Genomic DNA, 24185 nt, shown 5'->3' with positions numbered 1-24185 from the left:
AACATCTTAATAATATATTAGAGCATGTGGGTCAAAAAGCACCTGAGAGATAAAGATCACTGATAATTAGAGAGACAAAACATCTTAATTTGCCTAAAGATTTTACTGAACTCATCAATTTGCACAAAATCTGACAAAAACCTTAGTATTCACACGGCAGCAGTTTTACAAGCACAGCTATAGATAAAGAAGCCATTACATTACAGAACATAAATATACTGAACAAAGACAGCCCCTTCCCAAGTAGCTGCAGTTACAAAACGTGCTTAAAGTAAAAGCTGCTTAGAAAGAGTTCTGTTTCCAGTCTAGAAATTCACTTTCTTTTCCTCTTTTCTTGATTCCACAAAGCCAGACCTTGCAGACTTCATGATCTATTGCAAACTACCTGCTTTTCCTATCTTTTATCAAGTAAGGGCATTTAGACAGATGGTTAGAAGAGATAGTGAGATGAAATCTTTATGCAGCTTGAATACTCAACAGGGCCTTAAAATGGTTTCAGAAGTTCGATCAACAGATTTGAACACAACTGAACCAAACATGACCTAATTCTAATTTAAAGCCCTACCTATGGTACCGTAGATAAAGAGAACTCTCAAATGAATTGCACTCCATCCCTTTTAAGACTCTTTGTACAGCTTCCATTTAACAAATGTCAGAATGATTAAAATAAAATGATAGGGACTTAATTGTCATACCTTGCATACTTCAAAAAGCAAAAGTGTCTGGAATAAAGTTACATGGCAAGTACAACAAAAGATCACTCAAATTGTTAAAGAATTCCAATTATTTTTGAGTGTGTAGGCTAATGAGTATAAGGATCATGAAACAAAGGAGTAACACAGACACAGTGTCAGAAAAACACTGAGTATAAATTAGGGTGTAGGCCCAAAATGAACAGGCTCACATGAAGCTGACGCTCCAATTATTGTAAGACCAACTCCACAAACGTCTTTGTGCAACTGAGCAGCTTAACTCCTACAGCATCCCCAGGCACCTCAACCTAACTAGCTTCTGCTAATTAGTCCTTTTTCTGTACTTCTTTTGGAAAATACGGGGTTTGATGGAATAGCTGTAAGAGCGATAGGAAAGGAACAATTTGGATGTCACTAAGGCAGCCCAAGAGGACACCAAACGGATGAGGCTAGCACCGCTGCCAAAGCTGAGAGGGAGGGACAGGAAAGGGCGAGACGTAAGACAGTGGTTATGTAAGAAGGACAGTCATGAAGACCCTTAGAATGTAGAGTGAAATTGGAGCTCAAAGCCATGAAAAACAGTGAACAAATGAAAGAACATTTGATTTTATACCGTTATGATACACTAATATTCTTAAAGACTGAAGTGATGATAAACGTAACACTTAACCGTTACGCTGAGCGAATTTACTTACAAATAATTTGTAAACATAAGTGCTAGGAGATATTTTATAGGAATATTTCAAATCCATGGCAGTACCTTTGGAATCGTTCTTGCTGTTCTCTTTGCTTCCGGATTTCTGGAAATTGTTTTTCATAGTACTCCCTTGTTTTGCTCTCCTTGGCTTTCCTGCGTGGATTATTTTCTATCCTGTCAACTTTTTTCTCCCATGCCTCCATCAGCTGATCATAACGCTGACAGATTTTCTGTTCCTGTTAAATTCCAAAAGTAAATCCTGAACTAAGCACCAATACACTAAGTGATCAGTACACGTAACATGGATAGGCTCCAGGAACAAATGGATAGATATTCCCTGCCCTACTGGCTTTCCGTTTTGAAGACGACATACCCAGTTTTCAGCAGAAAGAAGGTGAGGAAGTGCATATAAACATGTAGATTTTGAATATTACACCCTGTATCTTTTCTTTATGTATCACAATGGTATTCGGTAACTTATTCCTGCCTTCCAGAATTCTAACATCTCCTGGTACCAGGCTTTTAATTATTGAAGTCTGTTTAATTTCTAAATTTTTATTTATTTCTAAATTTTTAATTAACAGAATGGGGCTGGAATAATTGTAGTAAGTCCTCAATCTCAGCAATATGTATATTGCTATATAAAAATATGTATATTGCTATATAAAAAAAGCTAGGACCACAAGAAGAAAAATACTTAAATTACATTTTCAGAGTGTATTCTTCCAATTACTGCATAACCTTCTGCTCTAGTTAATAATAAAAATGATTTTTCAGGCACCACCCAAAAAAGCCTTTTAACTTGGTATGTCACTTGCCACAACAGTATGCACAGGAAAGCATTAAGGCAATTAATACTGGTACCCAACATCCAAAGTTTGAATTCGAATGCTGTCAGACTTCTAAAACTGGAGATCTGCACCATTTTCTTTCAAGTACTATAGCTCCTATACAAGAAAAGGAAAGGGGAAAAAAAAAGCTTTTTCTGTATTGTACTTTAGAGAGGTTTCAGGCAAATAATCAACAAACCACAGTTATAAACCTGCAGTTTATTTACCAATAAATCACCAGAATTTTGGCTTGAGATCTTATTTTCCTAAATCAATGTGATTTTCAAGACACATTTGGGAATGCAAGTTAAGGACCCAGACAGAAAACCAACCATGTGCTCTTTTTACAAAAACATGGTAGTATTACCCGTTGTTTTCTTGCATGATTTCTTCTTTTAAAGAAGAGTATTAGCTTTTTCCTCATCACCTGGTTTCTGGAAAACAAAATTGGAAAAAAATGTGAATTGTGTAAGAATCAAGCACTTCAGAACTACTCAAAGCCCATGTGGATTCTAGATGCCAGATCATTATCATGAAAAATATTTTCAGGGATAGAAAAACAGAAGGAAAAATTCTGATGAAACAATCATCTAACTAATAGTGTTAGTATTAGATCAGAGAGAAGATTCTTGAAGCAGCTGGGACAAGCAATTAAGAAACAAGAGCTTCCAACTTCAAGCCAGGTGTTTTTCTTTGCCACAAGACAGATAATATGCTAAAAGGAGTAAATTTGGCTTAGGATGGTACGTTTTTTTTGGAGGGAAATATAATTTTTGTAATTCAGTTCTAGAGTTAAGAGCTTTACAATATACACTCAATAAAAACAGAAAACAAAAAGTACTTTGGAAATGCTACACATCTACATTTAAAGGAGTGGAGCAAGAAGTACTTTTAAAGACAATTTTTAAACAACAGCCATCTGTAGGATTTTTTCTGTACTTACAAAATATTACAAAATGGTAGTAAAAGTCACAGCACTTAGCAATATGCACGTAACTCACTACACATTCCTTTACATCAAACTGATGATTTAGTCCTTCTTTTGTAAAAACTGGTAGAACAGAAATTGGTTATGAATAAACAAATCTTATGAAGAAGAGTAATGATCGTCAATAAACTTAAACTAGGAAAAATCATGCCACAGCAGTAACATTTGTCTCAAAACCATCAGTATTTGAGTTTCAAAGTTAAGACCAACAGTTACTGTCTCCCTCTGCATTCAGTACATGTAACATGTCTTGGAGCACTGTTCTACAACATGAAAATGGGAGTTACATGGACTCAAGCTTTTAATTATGGTTAAAGTACACACAGCCTGTTCAGAAATCACAGCAATGAAAAATCTGAGCAGATGTTTCAGTCCAGATCCCGTAAATGGCACAATGACAAGATATTAAAGCACTTACGTTTTGATGTTCTCATGGTAGACCTTTGTGTCTGATGGTTGGTTATAAAGTGGCTACAATTTTGGATTAGAAAGGTACACTTAGTACTTTTCAGTGCATGTAATTCTAAAAGTCTATGCAACACATTTAACAATATTTTAGTGCATTCAATCTGAGATGCAGAAATCTGAAGGGACTAGAAGACATTCAACACAACACAGAGATTTCATTACTTAAGATTAGATCATTATCACTACTTCAGTATACAACAGCATTTGGGGTTTTCTCATATTTCAAACTGTTGTCTCAAATAGATTCTAATCCATTTTTAAAGTTACACTTATGCAGCCTATCAGTTCACTCAAGGCCCCATTCACCAGTGCATTTAAACACACACTACTTCTTTTACGTATAAACACAGAACTACACCTGTTTACCACAACAGAATTACAGACGTGCAAGCAATACTGGCAACACAGAAAACAGAACACAAGAAAAACACCAACCAAACAAAAACCAAACAAAACCACAACTTACCAGTTCGACTTTCGGACCAAGACCTTCAAAAATCTTGTGAGCTTCTTCTGCTTTTTTCTGCAAGAAAGATTTCTTTCTATAGTCCAAGTAAATCACCTGAAGTTAGTGTCAGAAGTGTATCTGAACTCTTTCACTTATGCTAGCTGCTAAATCCCTGTCTGACCATGCTACATCCTTCTTAACCTACTTCTGCAGTGTTGCCTCAGCAAATCAAGAAACCTGTACCTGAATTGGGTGGTTACTACTCTGAACTCCATGTCTGTAAGCTGGGAGACCATGGAAGCAGAAACTGACCTCTGCAGTTCAAAAAGAGCATGCTTTTAATAAATAATACAGCAAGCAATTATTAAGAGGAGGAAAGGTGTTCAGTAAAACCAAGTATAGCTAGGTTTGAAAAATGGAATTAAGAGACTAAAATTCTCCAACCGCAAAGCCTGGGAGTGTGAACTGACATGTAGATACACACACAGAATTATGTCGAAGGTCCTCCTTCCCTCACAACCAAGTGAAGACCTCAAAATAATTCTGCCCCTAAAGGAGGCAGCACTGGATAAGACAGCTGGCTTTCACAAATTCATTCAGGCCTGTAGGATCTTTGTCAGCAGACAAGGCTATCTGAGATGACCCAACATACTAGTTCAAATTTGCTTCTTTCCCCTCTGATAGTTGTATGTGTTAACCCTAAGACACCTGCTAAGAAAAACATAGGAGAAACTAATCCATAAAGCAGTTATTATCAGAAAGTGTGCTGCTAAGTTCTAACCTCTTCCCACATAATTTTTATCTTGAGAAATCCTTTGGTGCTCACAGCTGTACAAAATAATTATATCTCAAGGAAATATTGTAGCACTACCCCGGAAGAATGTTTTTTCTGGTATCAAAACATTTAGAAGTGAGCTCTAACCCTATTACTTTAACCAAATTTTAGCCATTAGTAGTTGAATATTAGAAGTAATTATCATAAACTGCATGGTTTGAAGATGAAAGCTGCCAAGGGGACAGTCCTCTTGTACAACTGCAGAAGATACCGAACAAGTGCTATGCACACAGTGGCTTAATACATCTTTAATAACCCTTTAAATAAGATGAGTACTGACACATGCTATTTGTATCAAGCCCCATCAATACTGATATTCTACAGTCCATGTAATTCCTGATATGAGAACTCAAACCAAGTGCTAAATAGATTCACAAATGCATCAAGCTGGGTAATTCCCCTTGTATACAGAACACTATATGAAAAGCTACACGGACAGAAACAGCTAATAGAGAACTATACACCAACTCATGTTATTCCATCTCAGGCAACATAAAAACGTGTTTTCCCATCTACTTGCACATAAACAACATGGGGAATGCTATAGCAACTTCAAAATTCTGTTGTAAAGCCCAGCTGTACCCACAGTTAGCAGAGAAAGCGTTGCAGAGCAGCTCACTGAGATGCCTTCAAATTCACGTAGTTTTGCCTACTACCCAACATGGAACTGAGTTTGAGAAGTTTTGTAAAGTGATCGTATGATATTAATACCTTTTAACTACATTACAGTGTGAAAGAGATTTAAAACAGTATAACTGGTTTATAACCAGCAGCAAACATTGTTGTACACTGTTTACATCAGTTTTTATAACACAATTTTGTCCTAATGTCCACAGACAATTAGACTAGGGGAGGGGGAGAACAGGCTGCATGGAACAACTGGGACACACTTCTACTGTGTAAAATCTAGGATTGTGATGCAGTTTTCTACCATCTTAAATTTCCAGAAATAGTCTATTGTAACAGAAGTTAGCTGTTTCTTTAAACTAGAAAATAAAACTGGGAAATTAAACAAACCACTCTCACAAAAGATTGTAATGTTTTCGAAACCAGCAGATATCCAACTCCCTAATCTCAACTACCAGGAGGAAAAGGACAGGAAGTACTTTGCTACTGTAGGTGATGTTACTGAGCTCCTGTACTCTTACCACCGCTTATGCAACACAAACTCACAATTCACCTATATACTACTTCTTCATACGTGCTCATTTATCCAAATCTTAAGTGCCATAAATCAGTTTAAAAGGAGGGTGTAGAAACTTAAAACATACACAGCTTTTCCAACATTGTTTAAAATGTTGGGTCTTCAGCCACGCTTGTCAGTATTTATGCGAGAAAAAGAGAATTCAAGGTAAATTTCTGAAGCATTTTTTTATATCTATCTATCTATACACACACAAACATTTCTATCTATCGACATATGTGCGTGTGTATAGACAGATGTACAGGGATACAGCTCAAAACAGAGGTCTAGGGATGAGACCCATAGATGTGTTTCCCTAGACTGCTTCTAAGATAGAAGGAGGATCTTGTAATCAAGAATAGAACTGTCACGCAAGTGTCTTTCATTTAAAGAAATAAATGAATGTTAAAAGAGGGACAGGCAAATCAGTAAAACAGGAGATACAAAAATAGCCCCACGGAAGTGAATTAAGACATAATGAATTTTAGCACCATGGGTCAGACTTACAGCGACACTCAGTCAACAGAAAAGCACACTTACCCGATTTTCATCGTAAATAATTTGGACAATACTGCGGTGTTTCTGTTCCACTGGAGGAGGGGAGACAGGCCTCTCTGGCTCTGGAGGCTTAGCAGCTTCTTCTTCAAGTTGTTGCTAAGAGACGAAAGAAAGAAAATCAGCCATCCGCACCATGTTACCCCTACGAGTAATTAGTCAGCAGAGATAAAATATGCATCTGATCAAGAGTTAGCACGGGCTGCTATTTCCCCTCCTAACTGACAAGGAATGAATGAAATGGTTTTAATGCCAATGGGGACAAGGTTATTATTTGTACTATTGGTAAACCAAACTAACTGTTTACAAGACTCACCTGCATTGACTCAGACTAGTTTCAGCCTGACAGTTAAAGCTACTGTCACATCGTAATTTATCACTATTTAACTTTAAACAAAAATGTTAACTTTGGAGAACAGTTATACCAAACCTGCCTTCTCACAGAGGAAGTAAAATCCATGGAGATGTCTTTTTACATTGTAGATATGCAAGGGTCATTATTACTACTGCCTTATTTTTTTAAAAAGGTATAAAAGTCCTTCTAACAATCCACAGAGAACATAATTCTAAACATACTTCACAGCAGAAATACACTACTTCACATACACTCAAGTTCCAAGATTGTTACAATGCCAAACCAGTAAAAAAGCCTGTAATATTTTCCTAGTTACTACACTGCTGTCATTTGCTTTCACATCAAATTAATCTGATTCAGTAACATCTCCATTTTCCAACTGTAAATATCCTTCACCCATGCCCGCCGCAAACATGCAACAAAGACTCTGACACTAGGGATCCATCCTGTCTTAGAGCACTGCCTGGGAAGTGCTATATTGCTGCGTAAGAATTCAAAATCTAAAATTTTTGCAGAATGCTGTAATAAACAGGCTCAATTGTTGCAGGCAACAGCAACTTCATAATTTAAGTCAAATCATAGTACAGACATGCACAAATGAACCTTCATAGATGACACGCACAGTACTTGCTGATTTTGTGGAAAAGTGAACAAACAAGATGATAAGCATCATTAACACACAGCCAGGTACTTAGCGACATCCTATGTTGTTCTTCTGCTGAAGGACACTTTATAGGTCATTAAAATTCAGACATGACTAAATGCTTCCAGACCATAAATACATACTGCTCCAGAGACCTGTCCATTTGTTACCCTGGACCTACAAGTTAACCAACCCTACAGCATAACTCTCATTCCCTACAGAGTTCCCACTAAAAAAATTAAAGCTGGCATTACTTCTATCTAGATCTAGGGAAGTCATAAAAGGAAAAGGAGACAAGGGCTTTTTTCTTGCCAACGAATAACAGATGCCTAGATTGAAGGGTGGGTTTAGTTGGCCACAACAGCTATTGGGAAGGCAACAACGACCACCAGCAAGCATTTCCTTTGCTTCCAACGGCTGAAGTGCAGTTCTTGGATGCAGAGAATAGCCAGGACAGTACTAAAAAAAGTGGCATTTCCTCCTCTATTTCTCTGCTGTCTCTGTTTACTCACATCCCTCCTGCTATACTTTCCCCCCACAGCTGACCTTGGCTCCAGATGTTAGTATCTCTTGCCCTTGTGAAAGCAGATGATCCAGGGACTTTTTTACAGGCTCTGGTTTTGGAGATGCATGCAAAGGAATCTCCCCTTGCACAGACTGCAAAAGAAAGACGATAGCCTCTCCTCACCCAGCAGTCAGTTTTAAAGCTGAAACTACAGTCAGAGTGCACTTGTTTCACTAGTCGTCTAACAGAAGTTCAAAATACAAAGCCATCTACTGTTGGTGTTCCTATATGGCCTTCTCCTGTTTTCAAAAGTGTTTAAAATGACATGATGTCCAATCTATTTAAACATTCGAGCAAGATCGTATGCATAACCTTCTCTTTTTATCTTGTTCATTTGGTTCATGTAACCAAAAAATTTGCCACCACTAGCAGCATCTCAAGTTTCTCCACACCTTTTTCAGTGGTAGATAACAACAGTAGTGTCTGTTATGCTTACTTGCTTCTTCTTCAGTTTGAGGATTTGCTGTTCAACTTTCGCAATCTCGCGATCTACACGGTCCATGCTCTGTATCAATTCTTCCTTTGACAGCTTTGAAGGTGAAGCATTTTGGTCCTCCCCACAAGGCTGACCAGAAATTGGAGAAGATGGTCCCTCATGCTTGCCTCCAAAGGCCGGTTCCTTTCATGGGGACAGGAGGTAAGGGGAAAGATTGAGAGAAATCAGTCACACTGATAACATGCAAATGAGTATTCAGTAACCAAGCTAGCATGCATGAATAAAAAATGTCCAGTTATTTGTATCTCTGAGGAGCTACCTAAGTTAAAGTTTAATATTTCAGTTTATTAATGCTCTAAATATTTTGCAATTAACTGACAGCCCATTTATGACACTGTAATTTCAAAGTCCACCTTTAAAAATAACAGCACACTTCAATATTTATCTTGAAACCAAAATAAGATCAAAACATTTCCTTTTAAAAATTGTATCTTCATAAACAGCATCTTCTATGTTTAAAGGAAGGGTTAATTGAGAGCCTATCCTCAATACAGCACATACAGGGATGAGGATATTCCTGATGATAATCACAACCAGCCTGGTAAAGTACCTCTGGAGTTAGTTGGGGTTATAAATGTTAAGTTCTTTTGGACTTAACACGACTAAGAGAAGCGATGACTTGAGAGAGGACAGGTCACTATTCATTTCGTTTGATGGTTTTTGTCCGTTTCCATACAACATATTTCAACATCAGCACTGCTGTCCCTTGTCTTTATGTCCTCAGACCACTGTGCTCCATGACTACCTAGCTGGCAAATGCCAGCTCAGTACTACATCCCTCATTCAAGCCAATCCGACTGAAAGATGACGTGTCTGAATGCCACTAGGCTGTATTTCTAAACTGGGACAGTAGATTTCTGTATGTAGAGCCTAGATAAAAACTCAGTTACAGGCAAGCATGCTAACATTGCATGCCTTAGTTCAGTCTCTCCATCCCCCTTTGATCTTATCTTTGCAATGCATCAGAGCAAGTTACTAAGAAATCACATGCTATGATAATTTACTTCACAGACAGTTTATTCACATGATAAGAAGAATGGTATAGAGACGGCAAGACAAGTGATCAACTTCTAAAAAATGTGGAGCCTATTAGCTTTTGAATCTGTAGGGTGAAATTTTTTCTGTAAATGATCCAAGTTTAGAAAACCGAGTGCTCACCTGCAGCAGTCACACCCATTACACACCACTTCTTGGTGTGTGAGTCTGTGTGCTTGTGTGCGTGCATGTGAGAAGGTATTAAATATTCATTCCAGAGACCTTTGTCTGCTCTATACAAATTGCTCTATTCAATATTCACTATCTACAATAGAAAATATCCACACACCGAACCCTACATTTACCCAAAATGAGACGGTGACAAGTATAATTAGTGGTATGTAAATAAGGAGACTCATTTCAAATGCTTGAAAGGGAGAGAGGGCGGAGGGGAGTACATGAACCATTCAGTACAAATATTCATTGCAGAAAGAAATGGACTTGCATGCACTTGCCAGCAGCTTTCAATTGAAAAGCAGCAATATTTCATGCACTACACTATAATCATTTTGCAACTGAGGTTTTAATGACTCAGGAATGTAGTGGCAACTCAGAACTCCAGTCTCTTCACTGTGCTTGAGGCAGATTTATCTTCTTGTTCTTTTTACACTGACTCATGACCGCAGTTTGCTAGAATGTGTAAAATTAGATTTCTGGGATTAAAAAATGAACCTAAATAAATAAGAAAAATTACCTAACAGAAAAAAGCCATTCATTAACTCAGCGCAACACTGGAAGTTACACCTTCAGCATCGTAACTGAAAAAGTCTTTACCTTCTTAACATCCGCAGATCTCAACCCTTCCTGCAGAGGATGTACTAAAGGCAAGACAGTAGCTGCACTGACCCGCTGAAAATGGGCATCAGAGACTTGTTCAAGACGTGGTCGCTTCGATTCCAGTGAATCATGATCTGCCTGAGATGGACCTGGATGAAATTGCTGTTCATATCCAGTTCTCCTTTCCTGAGGCCTAATATACAGAAGAGACAAACTATTAAAATATACATTTTCCATGTAACAAAATTATTTGGTGTTCCTCAACCCTTTTCAAATGTCCAGGAGATACAATTTAGTGAAACTTCTTCTAAACAGTAAGGCAGACAAATGATTTTAAGTATGACCTTCAAAAACAGTTAAAGTCCACTGAAAAAAAGAAAGTTTACTTGAACCTTAAAAGACACTGTTTAAATGTGTGCCTATCACTACAAACCCTTAAAGAAACTTACCACCGCTACACTGATATTGTGCAAATCAAAGCTCTGATTCAAATTATAAACAAAAGAAATCCATGAGACAAATACAGTACTACATTCCACTGAACACAGATGGCCACAGCAGTTCCATTATTTCATTTTTGCTGTCAAATAGCTTTTAAATATACAATGAGACGTGAATCTATTTGGAACTTAAGCTCTACTAAAATGCTACTATATGACAGAGACAGTCATTGATTCAATCCATGAATCATTTTTAAAAGTCCTCCTTATCAGAAAAATGCAAAAGAACAGTATCACTAGCTTCTTTACAGTGCCTTGCGCAGGATGTCCACAGAAGAACCTCATCTGCCTCAACATCTTCCTGTGAAGTGCCACTGAAGAGATGACAGTAGTTTCCTGTATTTTGCCAGAACTATTGAATAAGCTTTTACAAATTTGTAATGTGGGGGTGGGATTTACTTCTGCTGTAAACTGAAGTTTTAAGAACACTAATAGTTACTATGATTCTCGGCAACATTTTGGTGACACAAAATGAAGGCAAGATGCAAGCCCCAGATTTCACTATCATCAAGTTATTTCTGGGAATATTCTAATGAGATTTTAAGCTTGAGCAGTATTTACATAACATTCATCACTGGTATTTGTTCAGACCCAGATACCTCAGTTAGAGCCAAAATAAACTGCCAGCAGTAATCCACCATAAAAGTTGCTCCTAGCAGATACACTTACTAAGTGTTATACTTACTAACACTCAAATGCAGGAGACTGATGCTGTTACAACAGGGATACAATTAACAAAGTCAACTACTTAGGCAAAAAATGTGAAAACCTTTCTATTCAAAAGTTTAAAAACTCTCTTTACAGAAAGCACAGACTCAGGAGATTCCTGTTCACATACTTCAAAACCAGCATCCTCACCTGTCAGAGCCTGGGTGAAATTCAGAAAGCAAGGAAGGCCTGCGCCGCAGTTGCTGCTGCTGTTGCTGCTGCTGCTGCTGCAAGAGCTGGGTTGCCTGACTGACTTCCAGGTGAGACGATCGATAATCGGGTACTGCAAATTCCTAAAGGAAACACACTTCTGATGTTAACAAGAACAAAGGTGCAGAAGACAGGATCAAAAGCGTTTGGTGTCATGGAATGATCCTTTCTGAAGTAATTAAATGCAGACCAAGACCAGATCACCAAAGTCTTATTCCAGTTCAAAAAATAAAGTCTGTAAATAGTACTTCTAAGTTTTAACTGAATTTTAAAGAGACTAAATACTTATGCTAAGAATTCCACCTAGCTTATTAACAGCTTTTAACAAAACACAAATAACTCTGCAACAGCAGAATATCCTTTGAAAAAAAAAAAATCCTTTAAAATCCATTTTGCACATCCAACTACAAAGCAGTAAACTGAGAAGGTATTTCAGCAACCCTGAGGCAATTCCTTTTTGAGTTACCAACTCAAGACATTTTAAAACAGACACTGCTAATGAGGACTAAGAGCGAGACAAGATGCATCTTCTGACTGATATAATTTATATTCAAACTGAGGCACAAGACAATTTGTTTGTATATATGGCTCTTTGACCACTTGCTTTTAAAAGTTATATGCAGCTGGCAACCAAAGAGAAGCTACACAAGACACACAACAGGTCATTACCTATTACATTATGTAAAAATAAATACGGAGCAAGTCAGAAAGCTCCAATTCTTGAATTTCCTTTTGCAAACATGGAAGTAGAACAAAACATCTGAAGTATCTGCAGCAGGAGGAGAATTTCATTAAAATGAGAGAAGCCTGAGCTGGTCTAAAGCCAACAGCAAGTCCTCCACAGCCTACCAATCCATACAGAGCACAAGATGGCAGAATAACTGCTCAGCAGAAATGACCAAGCAGGAGATTCTTAGAAATTCACTACCTCAATCCTGGCTAGCAGAACACAGCTAGCAGGGAGCACTAGTACAGCTGCTTCAGAAAAAAATTCAGTGTTACACAAGTTTTTACATTTCAGATTCATGTTCACCACCTTGTACACAAATTTTGTCAAGAACTGCATTTAGCTTATAGATAATCTAGCCCTATACTCCTTACATAGGAGAAGGAAAGATGATATGGGTTCACTTCTTATGCTCCTGGGCATAGTAGGAGTTAATTCTCCATAAAAATTCAGTTCCCACAAATGCCCAGGAGCCCAGTCTCTCAAACAATAAGACCCAGAACACTGCATTCATATTAAATGTATTCTAACTGTAGACAGATTATTTGCATATTCTTGGAAAATTATTGCTATCAATGCATACGGACTCAGACACACTTAGTTGGCCAAATTTAATCCGATGACTAAACATTAATAAAATAAAGCAAAACTACAACAGAAGTTCATGAACACCATCCCTAGTGAATTTATTCAAACAATGAGAAACCAATGATAAAACCAGGAAGTTTATATAAATTCCCTGTCATAAAGTCACAGAATTATAAACCCAGTTTTCTGTAAAAAAAAAAAAAAAAGGCTAAAAGCAGATACATATATAATCTTCAAGAAGCAAAACGCAGTGTTTTCAGAAAAGGAAAAAAAAAAAGAAAAAAGAGGGGAGGGGAAAACAAACCAAACCAATCCACTCCACAACTATTTACCTAAGCAACACTGGCAGCAGCTCTTCTCAGCTGGCAAAACACTTCCTTCGCCACTTTGAGCATTTCTTTGTATTTGTTTTTTCAACTTTTAAAAAAAGTAGAGGAAGTAAGAATCAAAAAGAGTCAACCTACTGAGGATTCCCAACGTACAGTCTTTGCACAGGTCAATTTCTGAAGTGTTTTGCCAGTTTAGGCAGACTTACAAGTCTTAAATAACAGGAAATATTGACAAGCTGCCAAGTTGTAGGGTTTTATTTAGGATACCTTCAGAGTTTTATACAGCATTCCTTAATACTAGTGTATGGAAAAAGAAAGATTGGATGGGGGGAGAAAAACAAAACAATCAAACATGCAAAAACTTTAAAAAGCCAAAATTTCATTCAGTGGTAGTCAGGGATTTTAATAATTTCAGCTACAGCACTGCAGGAAGGCATAATTCAACAGGCAATGGTATCCTCTCAAGGTAACACTTCAGAAGGAACCAAGGAGCAGTATGTGGCTATAGATTGGACTTCCCAGAAGTTACCCCACAGTCAGACCCTCATTCGAAGGCACAATATACTTGACTAAGCAGACTCATTAGTCTTGATCGAGAGCCAAACTCCAAAGGCACAAACAACACTGTTATACAGACTTTCCTAGTCAGTTTTAACTGGGCATATTGGCCTGCAACTCCACTTCTTTCAAATGCGAACGACTTGTATTACATTGGTTTAAAACAAAACAAAACAACCCCATTTGGCACAGCAAACACCCGAGTTATCCTCTTGCTAAATTTGTACCATATCTCCTTACCTGCTGGTGTCGGGTGCTAGGGAAGGTGTACTGGACAGAGTGAGTAGGGTAACGACTCTGTTCTGTGCTGAATGCTCCTTGGTTAGGAGGGTAGCCTGAACTTGACATTATCAGAGAAGAAGTCTTCACAAAGCTGTGAGATCAAGACCAGCAAGCAATCATGTTTCTAGGAAACCGCCTAAAGGAAAAAAGATCACTGATAAGCACTGAAGTACCAGATGTACTCACAATACATTACAGCCATAGTCACCTAAGCAAAACAACCATTACCAGTAAAAGCTTTTTCCTGATGTATTTATTTAATAGGTTACTCTAGTCTGAAACATGTTAACAGGTCTTAAATGGGCTCAAAATGAGACATGTCAGCATTGTCTACACAAAGATTTGAGGATTATATTGTCAGAATACATCATTTTAGCAGTTACCAGTTGGATGAGGAGGATTTTAAAAGAAGACTAGGTCACTTTAAATAGATGTTAAAGAGGTTATTATAGTCTATTGATGGACTTTATTTACAGTAAATTTCTTTAGCACAGCGTGAAGTTCACCTCTGTTTCTTCTACAGAGTTTTTGGATTCTATGAACTGTTTCTTACTCTTAGATTCAGGTAGTCTTAGGGATGCTTTACTCAATGCCACCTACAGTTCATTAAACCACAGTGTATTAGTCAGGCCCTAAAATACTATTACCATCTAACAGCAGTTTTATAGAAGTAATTAGTAAAGAAGTCAGTCACAAAGGAAAGAAACCACTATTCCAATTGGCATCATAGTTTGTCTCATATGGGATGCCAGAAGCTGAACAGACTATGAAGCCTTAAAACAATCCTGCTTAGTTGACATTTGACGACTACTTTGCCTCTGTTGTATTCTCCAGCTACAGATTAAGAGTGAACACTGCAATGCATACTGATCTGGGGAAGACTTTAAATATGGACAAAATCCAGCCAAGTTCACTAACATCCAGTCCAAGCATCTGTGAAGCTATATATAGTTTCAGCTGCTGAAGATCAGAAGAGATTGATTAAACACTGGGCCCATCAGTGCTTTGAGCAAGTAAGTTATGGCTCTAACCAAAAGAGCATGACATACATCTTTTTTAAACACAAGATAGCTCTTTCCGATAGATGTAATCCTTGGAGCCTATGTATTAAACACAGAATTCTATCAGACCGGTAGCAAATTCTCAGCCTCTGGTCCAGAGCCTAGCAGACATATCAGACCTTCAAACAAAGCAACTGTTGATCCCTGCCTAGATGGCTTCATGTCAAAGTGCATTAATCTGCAGCCTTTCACAAACATCACATGTAAAGTTATACTTCTGAACTGCATTTTCCACTAACAGTCAATAGACACAATCAGCTCAGGAAAGGGTCAGGCCCAACAAGCTATACAAACAGATCTTAAAGTTTATCTGACATATTGTATCATTCCAGTTCTGGTTGAGTTCCCCAACACCCCCACCTTCCAGTTCTTCACCAAACAAAGCAAGCTTTACACGTTTACTATCAGAATAATGAGATAAATTTAAATTTACTTATTAAACCTGATTCTCAGATACGAAAAATTAAAAGAAAAGCTACACTACAGATCACTAGTTGTGTGCTTTACGGTACTTCTATATCTATTATAGTACCTATAACTCACATCCACGTGACAAGTTCTAACAAAGAATTCTTCACCATTAACATTTATTATACTTCATCATTCAGACTGCATTCATTAGAGTACATCTTTACCAACTATGTGATGGTCTAATAGGTCTGAGTCATACGCTTTCCATTTAATCAAGAAACTGTGTCAGAAAGCAAGCAGTTACAGCTAATATACACCCAGCTAGTTAGTTGCAAGCTATTGTACCTGAACACTCAAACGTATTCCCAAGTCCAAGCTACAGAAAAAAATTCTCTGCCTTTCCCCTCTCTACTTCCAAGCGAGGCCATGTAAAGCTATGGAATATAGCTGTCAGCTCAATCAAATGTTTACTAATGTGATAACTACTCCCATCGCAGGCTGGTGAACACTTACAACTAAATGAACAACTGGTTCCATGGTATAAGGACGCTCAAACAATTTAAGGTTACGACAGTACAAATCTTGGTTTGATGCACTGCTGATGCCTTAACTTGTGGCACCTCGCCAGCTTTGCATCTTCATATGCAGTCTCCGTGAATATGCGGAAGATGACTAACAGAACTCTACGCATGTGCTACACCTTAAAAACTTCAGTGAGGAATAAAGACAGTAATACTGGCTCTGATCAAAGCTCCTTTAGCCCAATATGCTGTGACTGACAATGGCCAGCAGCAGGCATTTAGGGAGCACATACCAGTACCTGCCCCACAAAGTCTCCAACCTCCAAGTGGCTCCCAAGACACTCCTTGCGGCTCAGGGATTCCTAGAGTCAGAGCCTTCCTGTTTAAACTTTTTTATCCTAGGCTACTTGGCTGTTGCTTGTCAACCACTTCCAAATGTTCTCTAGTTCTGTGATACCCATTCTGCGGCACAGGGAGCCAGAAATGCACACCAGATTCTGGGAAAGTATCCATAAATACTCATCCTGTTCTTATTCTCTTCCCTGACATGCTGAGCACAATCAGGCAGATCTGAAGTATCTGGGGATGCAGAAGTGACCGGGGAGCAACCACTTGAATATCCCACAGGAATACAGCCCTACTACTGCATGATTCAAGGTCCTTTCTAGTTTCTGTCAGGTTACATCTTCTCCTTCTTTTCTCAATATTCTGTCAAACACGCAAGTTGTTAATTAACCCAGGTGCTGAAAGTTCAATCCACACTCACTTTGTATCATGCTATAAAGGCTGTTTCTCCATTCACAAGAACTTCAGTGTACAGATTGTTACATTTGTGCTAGGACTGCTAGTCTTGAAATCTTCAGATACAAGAATCTTTCACAACCAACAGCCAGGAGAGGTCCTGACCATCTCTCCAGATTCTGTGCTAGATGTGGAAAGATGAAGGGAAGGAGTGGAGCACAGCACACAAACATGAACATCCTTCATCCATCCAACAATGCTGACTCAAACCCCATATCTCATAACCTACAAGTTTAACATAATACATATGAAACCATTCAGACTCATGGCCTTCCTACTGAGAATTGCAAGTATGAGCATGCATGCAGCACCCTAATAGTAATATTAAAAAAAAAAAAGTGAAATAAAAGGAAAGCTGCCAACAGAGGAAGGCAACAGAAACAGCATCACATGTTATAATCGTGGTCAATTAAGAGAGGTGGGAAGTGAAGAAAAAAAGAAAACATGAAGTTATCAGTGGTGGGGGTGCGTTCTTCTCCTCCCCCCAAGGGTATTGACATAACAGATAGAGACAGTAGCAGCAGAGGAAAATACACGGTTACATACTGACAATGACAAGGTGGGGAAGGAACTAAAGGGATTCTGCAAAGGATCTCATTTCTTTGAAAACAAAACCAACACTGTAGTGTAACACCACATAAAATGACACTGAAGTACAACATTTCCTTCCTCTGTTAAGCTTCCTTTGTTTGTTACAGACATTTTTAAGTGCCTGCACGCTCCCCTAATTTGACCTCTCTACATGCCCTGCAGACCTCATCTTATCTCTCTGTCATCTACAGTACCAGCTTGTTTACACCCTCTGCCATGCTGAGGGGGAGGAGAGGGAAAGAAGTTTTTGCCAGTATTTGACTAACCAATCACCACCAATATTCTGCTCATCTCTCCCTCTCTTACTACCATCCGCAATTGTAGATGTAAGTACTTGACTTCAACTCTTATTTCTCTGCAGGCAACCTTATGACCTTTCATCTAAAAGCATCTGCCCCTCTCTTCAGCATCTGCTCACATGTAGCCAGCAAACAGATTATTCTTCAATCTATTTCTTGGTCAGTGAGGGCAATGCCAGCTTCCTGCTCTAACCTCTCCAAATTCCATACGTTCAGATTATGTTTAAATACGTCAGTCTTTCCATGTAACATTGCAACTGCGCGTGCAGACTGTAAACAATCTCGTCCAGGCTTTCCTCACTGCTGTATCCATCCGTTAGTCCTGACAAACATTGTCTAGCTCCACTCAAATCCAATCAGAATCTTCCTTTAAAGCTCCTTGCTGTTAATTCTCTCTGCCTTGCCAATCCTTCCACTGGTTCCCCCTTCTCTGCCAGAACAGAGGTTGCTCATCTTCATTTTCAGCACCCTTGACAAAGTACAACAGAAAAATCCACTTCCAACCCTGTTCAATGACAGCAAGATTCTACTTTTCAGACAAGTATTTCTGTGCATTTTCATGTTATTCTGCAAATTTCAGAGGTTTCTCAATAAACATTTATGAGAACGGTTACAGACTTTGTAATTCTGCCTTAAACGTCCCAAAAAGATAAAGTCAGGTCGTGAATACATGGAAACAGCTGCCAACCAGGCTGGCAAATTGTGTGTCTCGCTAAATACTGACAGTCAGAAGGGGCAGAAAGAAGTATTTCTTGTTTAGTACTTCAGAGCTCAGCCCGTTCTGCTACAGCATCCCACTTCCCTGACATTCCCAGATCCTGTTGTAAAACACAAGGGATGTGGAAACCACACAATGTCAAATGGATAATACTAAAGAAAAATAATAATTTACAGGAGAAATAGGAGCAGAGTCAAAACAGAAACTGTTAAGCCTGGAGACACCTAGTTGAGAAAAAGCAGTGACAAGAGTAACAGTTTCAGGAACTGTGAAGAGATACTTGGCCCTGTGTTAATTTGAGCTTCTCGGGCAAGGAAGTGATTTAACCATGTTTATTTCTAAAGTTATGACAATAATTTTCTCTTTGGCCAGCTCAAGCTACTGAGCCGATCTGATTCAGACTTCCCCTTAAAAGCCACAGTTTGCACTTAAATTTGTCATACGCAGAGAATTTTGAGTATGATACAAATCATTTAGAACTGGATATTATAATGGCAACAGTCATAGCAATATTTCAGATTTGGTTTCTATGAGGCAATACTAATTTGAACAAACGCTCTTGATCTCCAGATCTCAAAATGCTTCAGAAAGAAGCAGAAGTATATACTCTGTTCAGTATACACATGGGAAAGTGAGTCACAGAAAGGTTGAGAAATCTATCAAAGACTACCCAGGAAATAGTCAATGACTGAATCAGAAATAAGTTTTGAAGCACTTTCAGCAGGCAAAATCTAGCGCTGCCCAAGAAAAGCAGTTCTTCACTTGGGAAAATACAGCAGGTTAAAAACTGTGACTATTTTTAGCGGGCCAGTTCCACAAAACCATTCAATGCATGGCCACACAAACGTTTATGCCAGCAGAAGGGAAGGACTCAAGAGGCCAGGAGGATGGCGGAGTCACCTACTCGCTCTTTGTGTGACCACTGCCCCGCTTGCTGGAATACCCTGCTTCCTACTCTTACATCCACCTTCACGGATAAAAGACCAGTCTCATGGGCAGACTCAATTTTTCTTCACACATACGAAAAAAGCTAACACTTTTGCATTTAGAGTAATTTTCATGCCATCTTCAAGTACTTAACCAACATTTGCTAATTATATTTCACATCCTTTTGGGAATTTTCCTCATCTTGTTTTTGAGCAAACTAAGTATGATATAAAGAGTGCAACGAGTTAGATTACAGTCATATAAGGCTTAAAACCGAGTTGAGGGATTTTGGTTTTAAATCAGCAGCTTTAGTAAATTGAGCTCTGATGTAACTAACCTATGGCAGAACAAGGCAGGCTCTGCCTTACGCAGGGGATCTACAATGAATCATAAAATTAATTCAGCTATATTTATTCAAAGTTTACTCTGGCGAGAAAATGAAGAGCGAAGGGACTGTTTCAGCAGTGCTTACAAAGGCTTTATCCAAAGCGTGATAACAATACTTGTGAATAATTCTTCCTGTGATTTCACTTTATAAAAGGGTAATGGAACAACCTCATGGAAAAAAACAAACCAAAACAGGCCGTATTTAAGGACTAACCTACTAAACCACAATAACTAGATTTCATGAATTGCAGACCTGTGACTGTACCTTCAAGACAATTCTCCAACTCACATACACGAACACAGAATTACAAGTTGAAAGTCTTAAGTATAACCCTTCAGGTATATCGCTGGATTTACACAACAGATCTTCCTAGTAGTAATGTTGTTTGTCAGATAATCATAAATCTGTTCAAACACTCAAGGAAAAACATCAAATTTGCACCCTGGGGAAATGCCACACACAAGAAAACACTAACATGTATATTTCTGACGGATATCTAAAAACAGCTTAATGGCTCCAACCTCTGTATAAAAAGTTATTTACTCAAACTAATAGACTCAGTGGAAGGGTAAGTATCACTTACCATCTAAAACTCCAGTGCTCAGAGCATTGATGGTACTAGGACTGACTTAGCAGCCTACAAGTCGAACAAAAAAAAGCACCAGACACTTCAAGAGCAGTTATCAGTCTGTCAGTTGCTGCCTTAATGCCCAGTGATCAGCACAGTGATATGACAGTCATTCAGAAAAAAAAAGACAAAATTTAGTGACAAAGAAAAGAAGTTTGGGTTCAAAATGATTCATGTTAACCCTTAAAATTTGATTATACAAAGTTCTGCAAAGTACTGTGGGATGGGACTTGAGAAAATTAGCTACAGGATCATTAGACAGGACAATCCTAAAAGATAATGGGTTTTCATTCAAGAACCTACCAGAAGGTTAATGCCCAAGCAGATTTAAGTTAATTTTGTGCTTTAAAACAATAACTGAAGTGTATGCCAGCTACAATATCCAAGCTTACAGGTGTGCTGGTAAGTATGAAAATCTGTTGGGCATACCCCCCAAAAGATGAAAGATTTTGTACCTGTTACAAGCAAAACATGTTAATAGGTCACTGAAATGAAAGACAATTCAAGTAACAGCTATTTAAACATGTTCCAGAATATTGTGCTTCCCGTTTTTGCAGAACACGGACATCATCCTCAAAGCTCAGGACTTATTCAACAGTTTCTTTAATCTTTTTCCTCTCCGTTTTTTGTTGCAGAATACTCTGAAGCCTGTACTTAAAGCATATGGGCATTTGCTATTAGAATGAATAGAAACAATAAACGTACTTTCTCCAAGTTGAGAACAAACTGCTGAATTTCCCATGACAATTCTGCATGTGCAATTTCTTCTCTGTGACAGACATTTAAAATACACCATAAACTCCTGAGAACTTTAATCTCACATAGCTGTGCTCTCTCTGAAAAAATTGCTGTTCCTATCCCTGCTAGAAATAGAGTAAAAAAATTAATGTCGATAAGGCTGTGTTTTACCAGCAACTCTAAATAACATTCTCTCCATTAATTATTAACGTCATGTGAACCAAACCATAAACGCAGCAATGGGGGCATCTGAAAAAAGATGCTAAGAAAAGCCCAAACATCTGAATTTGACCCTTCTGAAATTTCCACTGGCATACAATACAGCCTTATTTCTGAACATCCAAAGCATTAACTCACAATTATGCTATACAGTGTCTGACTCATATTCTACATGACATGGAAGCATGGTATACTTTAATTTAGCCAATTACAGAAGTGACAGAAGTCAAGGAGCATTACAGCAGTCAATTGAGGATGTCACATTTACTTTATACTAGCACGACTTATCTGCATCAAGATAGCTAAAAAATTAAAATAGGGTTTTATCCTGCAATTTTAATAGAAAAAGATTTTCCATTAAGAGACTACCAACTCCTTAAGGTACTTAAGTAATAGCTTTTGGAACATTAAATATTAAGTAAGTATTAAAAGAGTACTCAAAAACCCATTTTTGCTGCCATTCCAAAAGGTGAACGTTGGTTGCATACTTGCATACGCATTTACAATCAAACTACTGCCAAATCTCAGGATCGCATTGTTATACTTCACCCTTAAATAACAGTTTGTCTCTCTTCTGCTAGGTAACTACAAATACAAATAGAATTTGTGCTCTACCAAAATGAGGTCAATCAAATTCAGCTGGCAAGATACTCTTCTCCAGGAAGTTCTATTTTAATCTTTCCTATAATTCACGAGCTTAAGGAAAAGTTGCTTATACATCATAGCAGGATCCAGGTTATACACAACTTCATTATATTACATGGCGGACCATCACAGGAAAAAATAAGACTATGTTAACAACTTAGGAAGTTTCTAACCAGCTATCCATTTGCCTCACAAAAAGAAAAAGGGGTGCTAGTGCATACATTTCAGATAAGAGTGTGCATTTTCAGCATCTGCATACCAATTACCAGGTACAGAGAATCCCTGAAGGAGGAAACCTCCTCTTCAGAGTTTTATCAAGGAACAGCACTTAGTGATTCTGAAGGAACCTATCCAGCTCTCTTCTGCCAAGGAGTGTCACATCAGCACCAAAACTACCCAAAAGAGAGAGGTAGGTGGGAGTCCTCCATTCAAAAATGGAAATGAAGGACGTCGGCATTTCCTTGACTAAAAGTATCACTGAGCAATGGATTTACACCAAAGAAGGGTACAAACCTTACAAGTTCTCTTGGTTTTGAAAATATATCACAGAAAAGTAGACAGTTAGTATTCAAAAGCCATTTAAAACATTTTTGTTCGCCAGATTCTCGTTCTTGGCTGTCCCAAGAAAGCAAATGGCACGCAGTTAATGCACACCACAGCAAATTTTCATGAGCCAAGGACCAGAAACCAAATCTATGGAATTGAATGTGCAAAGCAAACCCTACAAAGTCCAAACACTGCGCAGATAAGGTGTCTCATTCACAAGGGACACACCTTTCATTTTCTGAGGTTGCTGCAGCAATTCCCAAACCCCAGACACCTACCTCACCCTTTCTGAAGGCCCCATCCCTGTCACAAGGATAATTCAACTGGCTATGAAACATCAACTGAAGTGTTCAAATGTCACCCACAAGACTACAAGGTGAAACAGAAACCAACCCAAGCATCCTCCCATGTACCAGTCTGTAGCACGCAAGAGGTTCAAGAGATGCTACACAAAGAGTGGGGATAAGAACTACAACAACCTTCTTTGGCAAGTCATCCTCACTCGTGAGTCAGTGCCCAACAACCCACTGAGGTTTACTCATATTCACCTATTGCTTCCCATTTCACCGATGATTTAGATATAACCATGATGATCTCAAAGTGCCTATATACACATATATATGTATCACATATATGTGTGTATATATATATATACACATATATACGTATCATGTACTACACAAAATCTTCTTTCAAAACAACTATTGCTGCTTCTCCATCTTGGACTGAAAGCCTAGGCACTTTTAAAAACAGCTACTGTACATGATTTTATCCCTCCACTGTTTGTCTGTAGGTAGAACTGCTTTTGACATCATCTAACATGCAAGAAATTACGTGGTTACAGTTTTAAGCTTCCAGCTGCTTCTTGTAGTTCATTCATTATCGCAAGCGTATCTGTACTGGCAGCTTTTTTAAGCAACTTTGGTTTGGAAGAGGAAACGTAACTTGACTAATCCATACTGACTAACCCATAGCTCCACAAACTATGACGTACTATAAGAGAAACCACACACTATAAGGAAGGCTTCAGGAAAACCCTAGTGCCAGCCTCATCAGTCTCCAAAGTTGACTGGGTTCAGATAAAATCAATCTAGATTTTAGCTAAACATACAATAAAGTAAAAATTATTTTTTCTTTTTACTGTACATAAGAGCGATGCCTAGGTCTGTTCAGATACTCCACAGGAAATGCACCAGGGCCTTCTGGAAACAAAGTTAATTCTT

General features: G+C 38.2%; 1 protein-coding gene across 3 annotated transcripts in view; it reads right to left on the bottom strand.

The window, feature by feature from the left end:
* The window catches only part of NCOR1 (nuclear receptor corepressor 1), a 56360-nt gene extending 41749 nt beyond the window's left edge, over positions 1–14611 (bottom strand). For 2 of the 3 annotated variants that reach the window (XM_010160719.1, XM_010160716.1), the window contains exons 1-9: positions 14428–14611; positions 11926–12068; positions 10565–10760; positions 8696–8878; positions 6682–6795; positions 4142–4198; positions 3626–3678; positions 2587–2653; positions 1453–1625 (exon numbers count right to left, since the gene is read on the bottom strand). In XM_010160719.1, the coding sequence (XP_010159021.1) occupies positions 1453–1625; positions 2587–2653; positions 3626–3678; positions 4142–4198; positions 6682–6795; positions 8696–8878; positions 10565–10760; positions 11926–12068; positions 14428–14535 (1094 nt within the window). In that variant the 5' untranslated portion in view covers positions 14536–14611. The remainder of the gene's footprint in view (positions 1–1452; positions 1626–2586; positions 2654–3625; positions 3679–4141; positions 4199–6681; positions 6796–8695; positions 8879–10564; positions 10761–11925; positions 12069–14427) is intronic. The other variant, XM_010160717.1, reaches the window with a different exon arrangement.
* Positions 14612–24185: the final 9574 nt, after the last annotated feature.

Source organism: Eurypyga helias, unplaced genomic scaffold (genome assembly GCF_000690775.1).
Source record: "Eurypyga helias isolate BGI_N326 unplaced genomic scaffold, ASM69077v1 scaffold18291, whole genome shotgun sequence".
NCBI classification, from domain to species: Eukaryota; Metazoa; Chordata; class Aves; order Eurypygiformes; family Eurypygidae; genus Eurypyga; species Eurypyga helias.
This window is presented reverse-complemented; position numbering and strand designations above follow the sequence as displayed.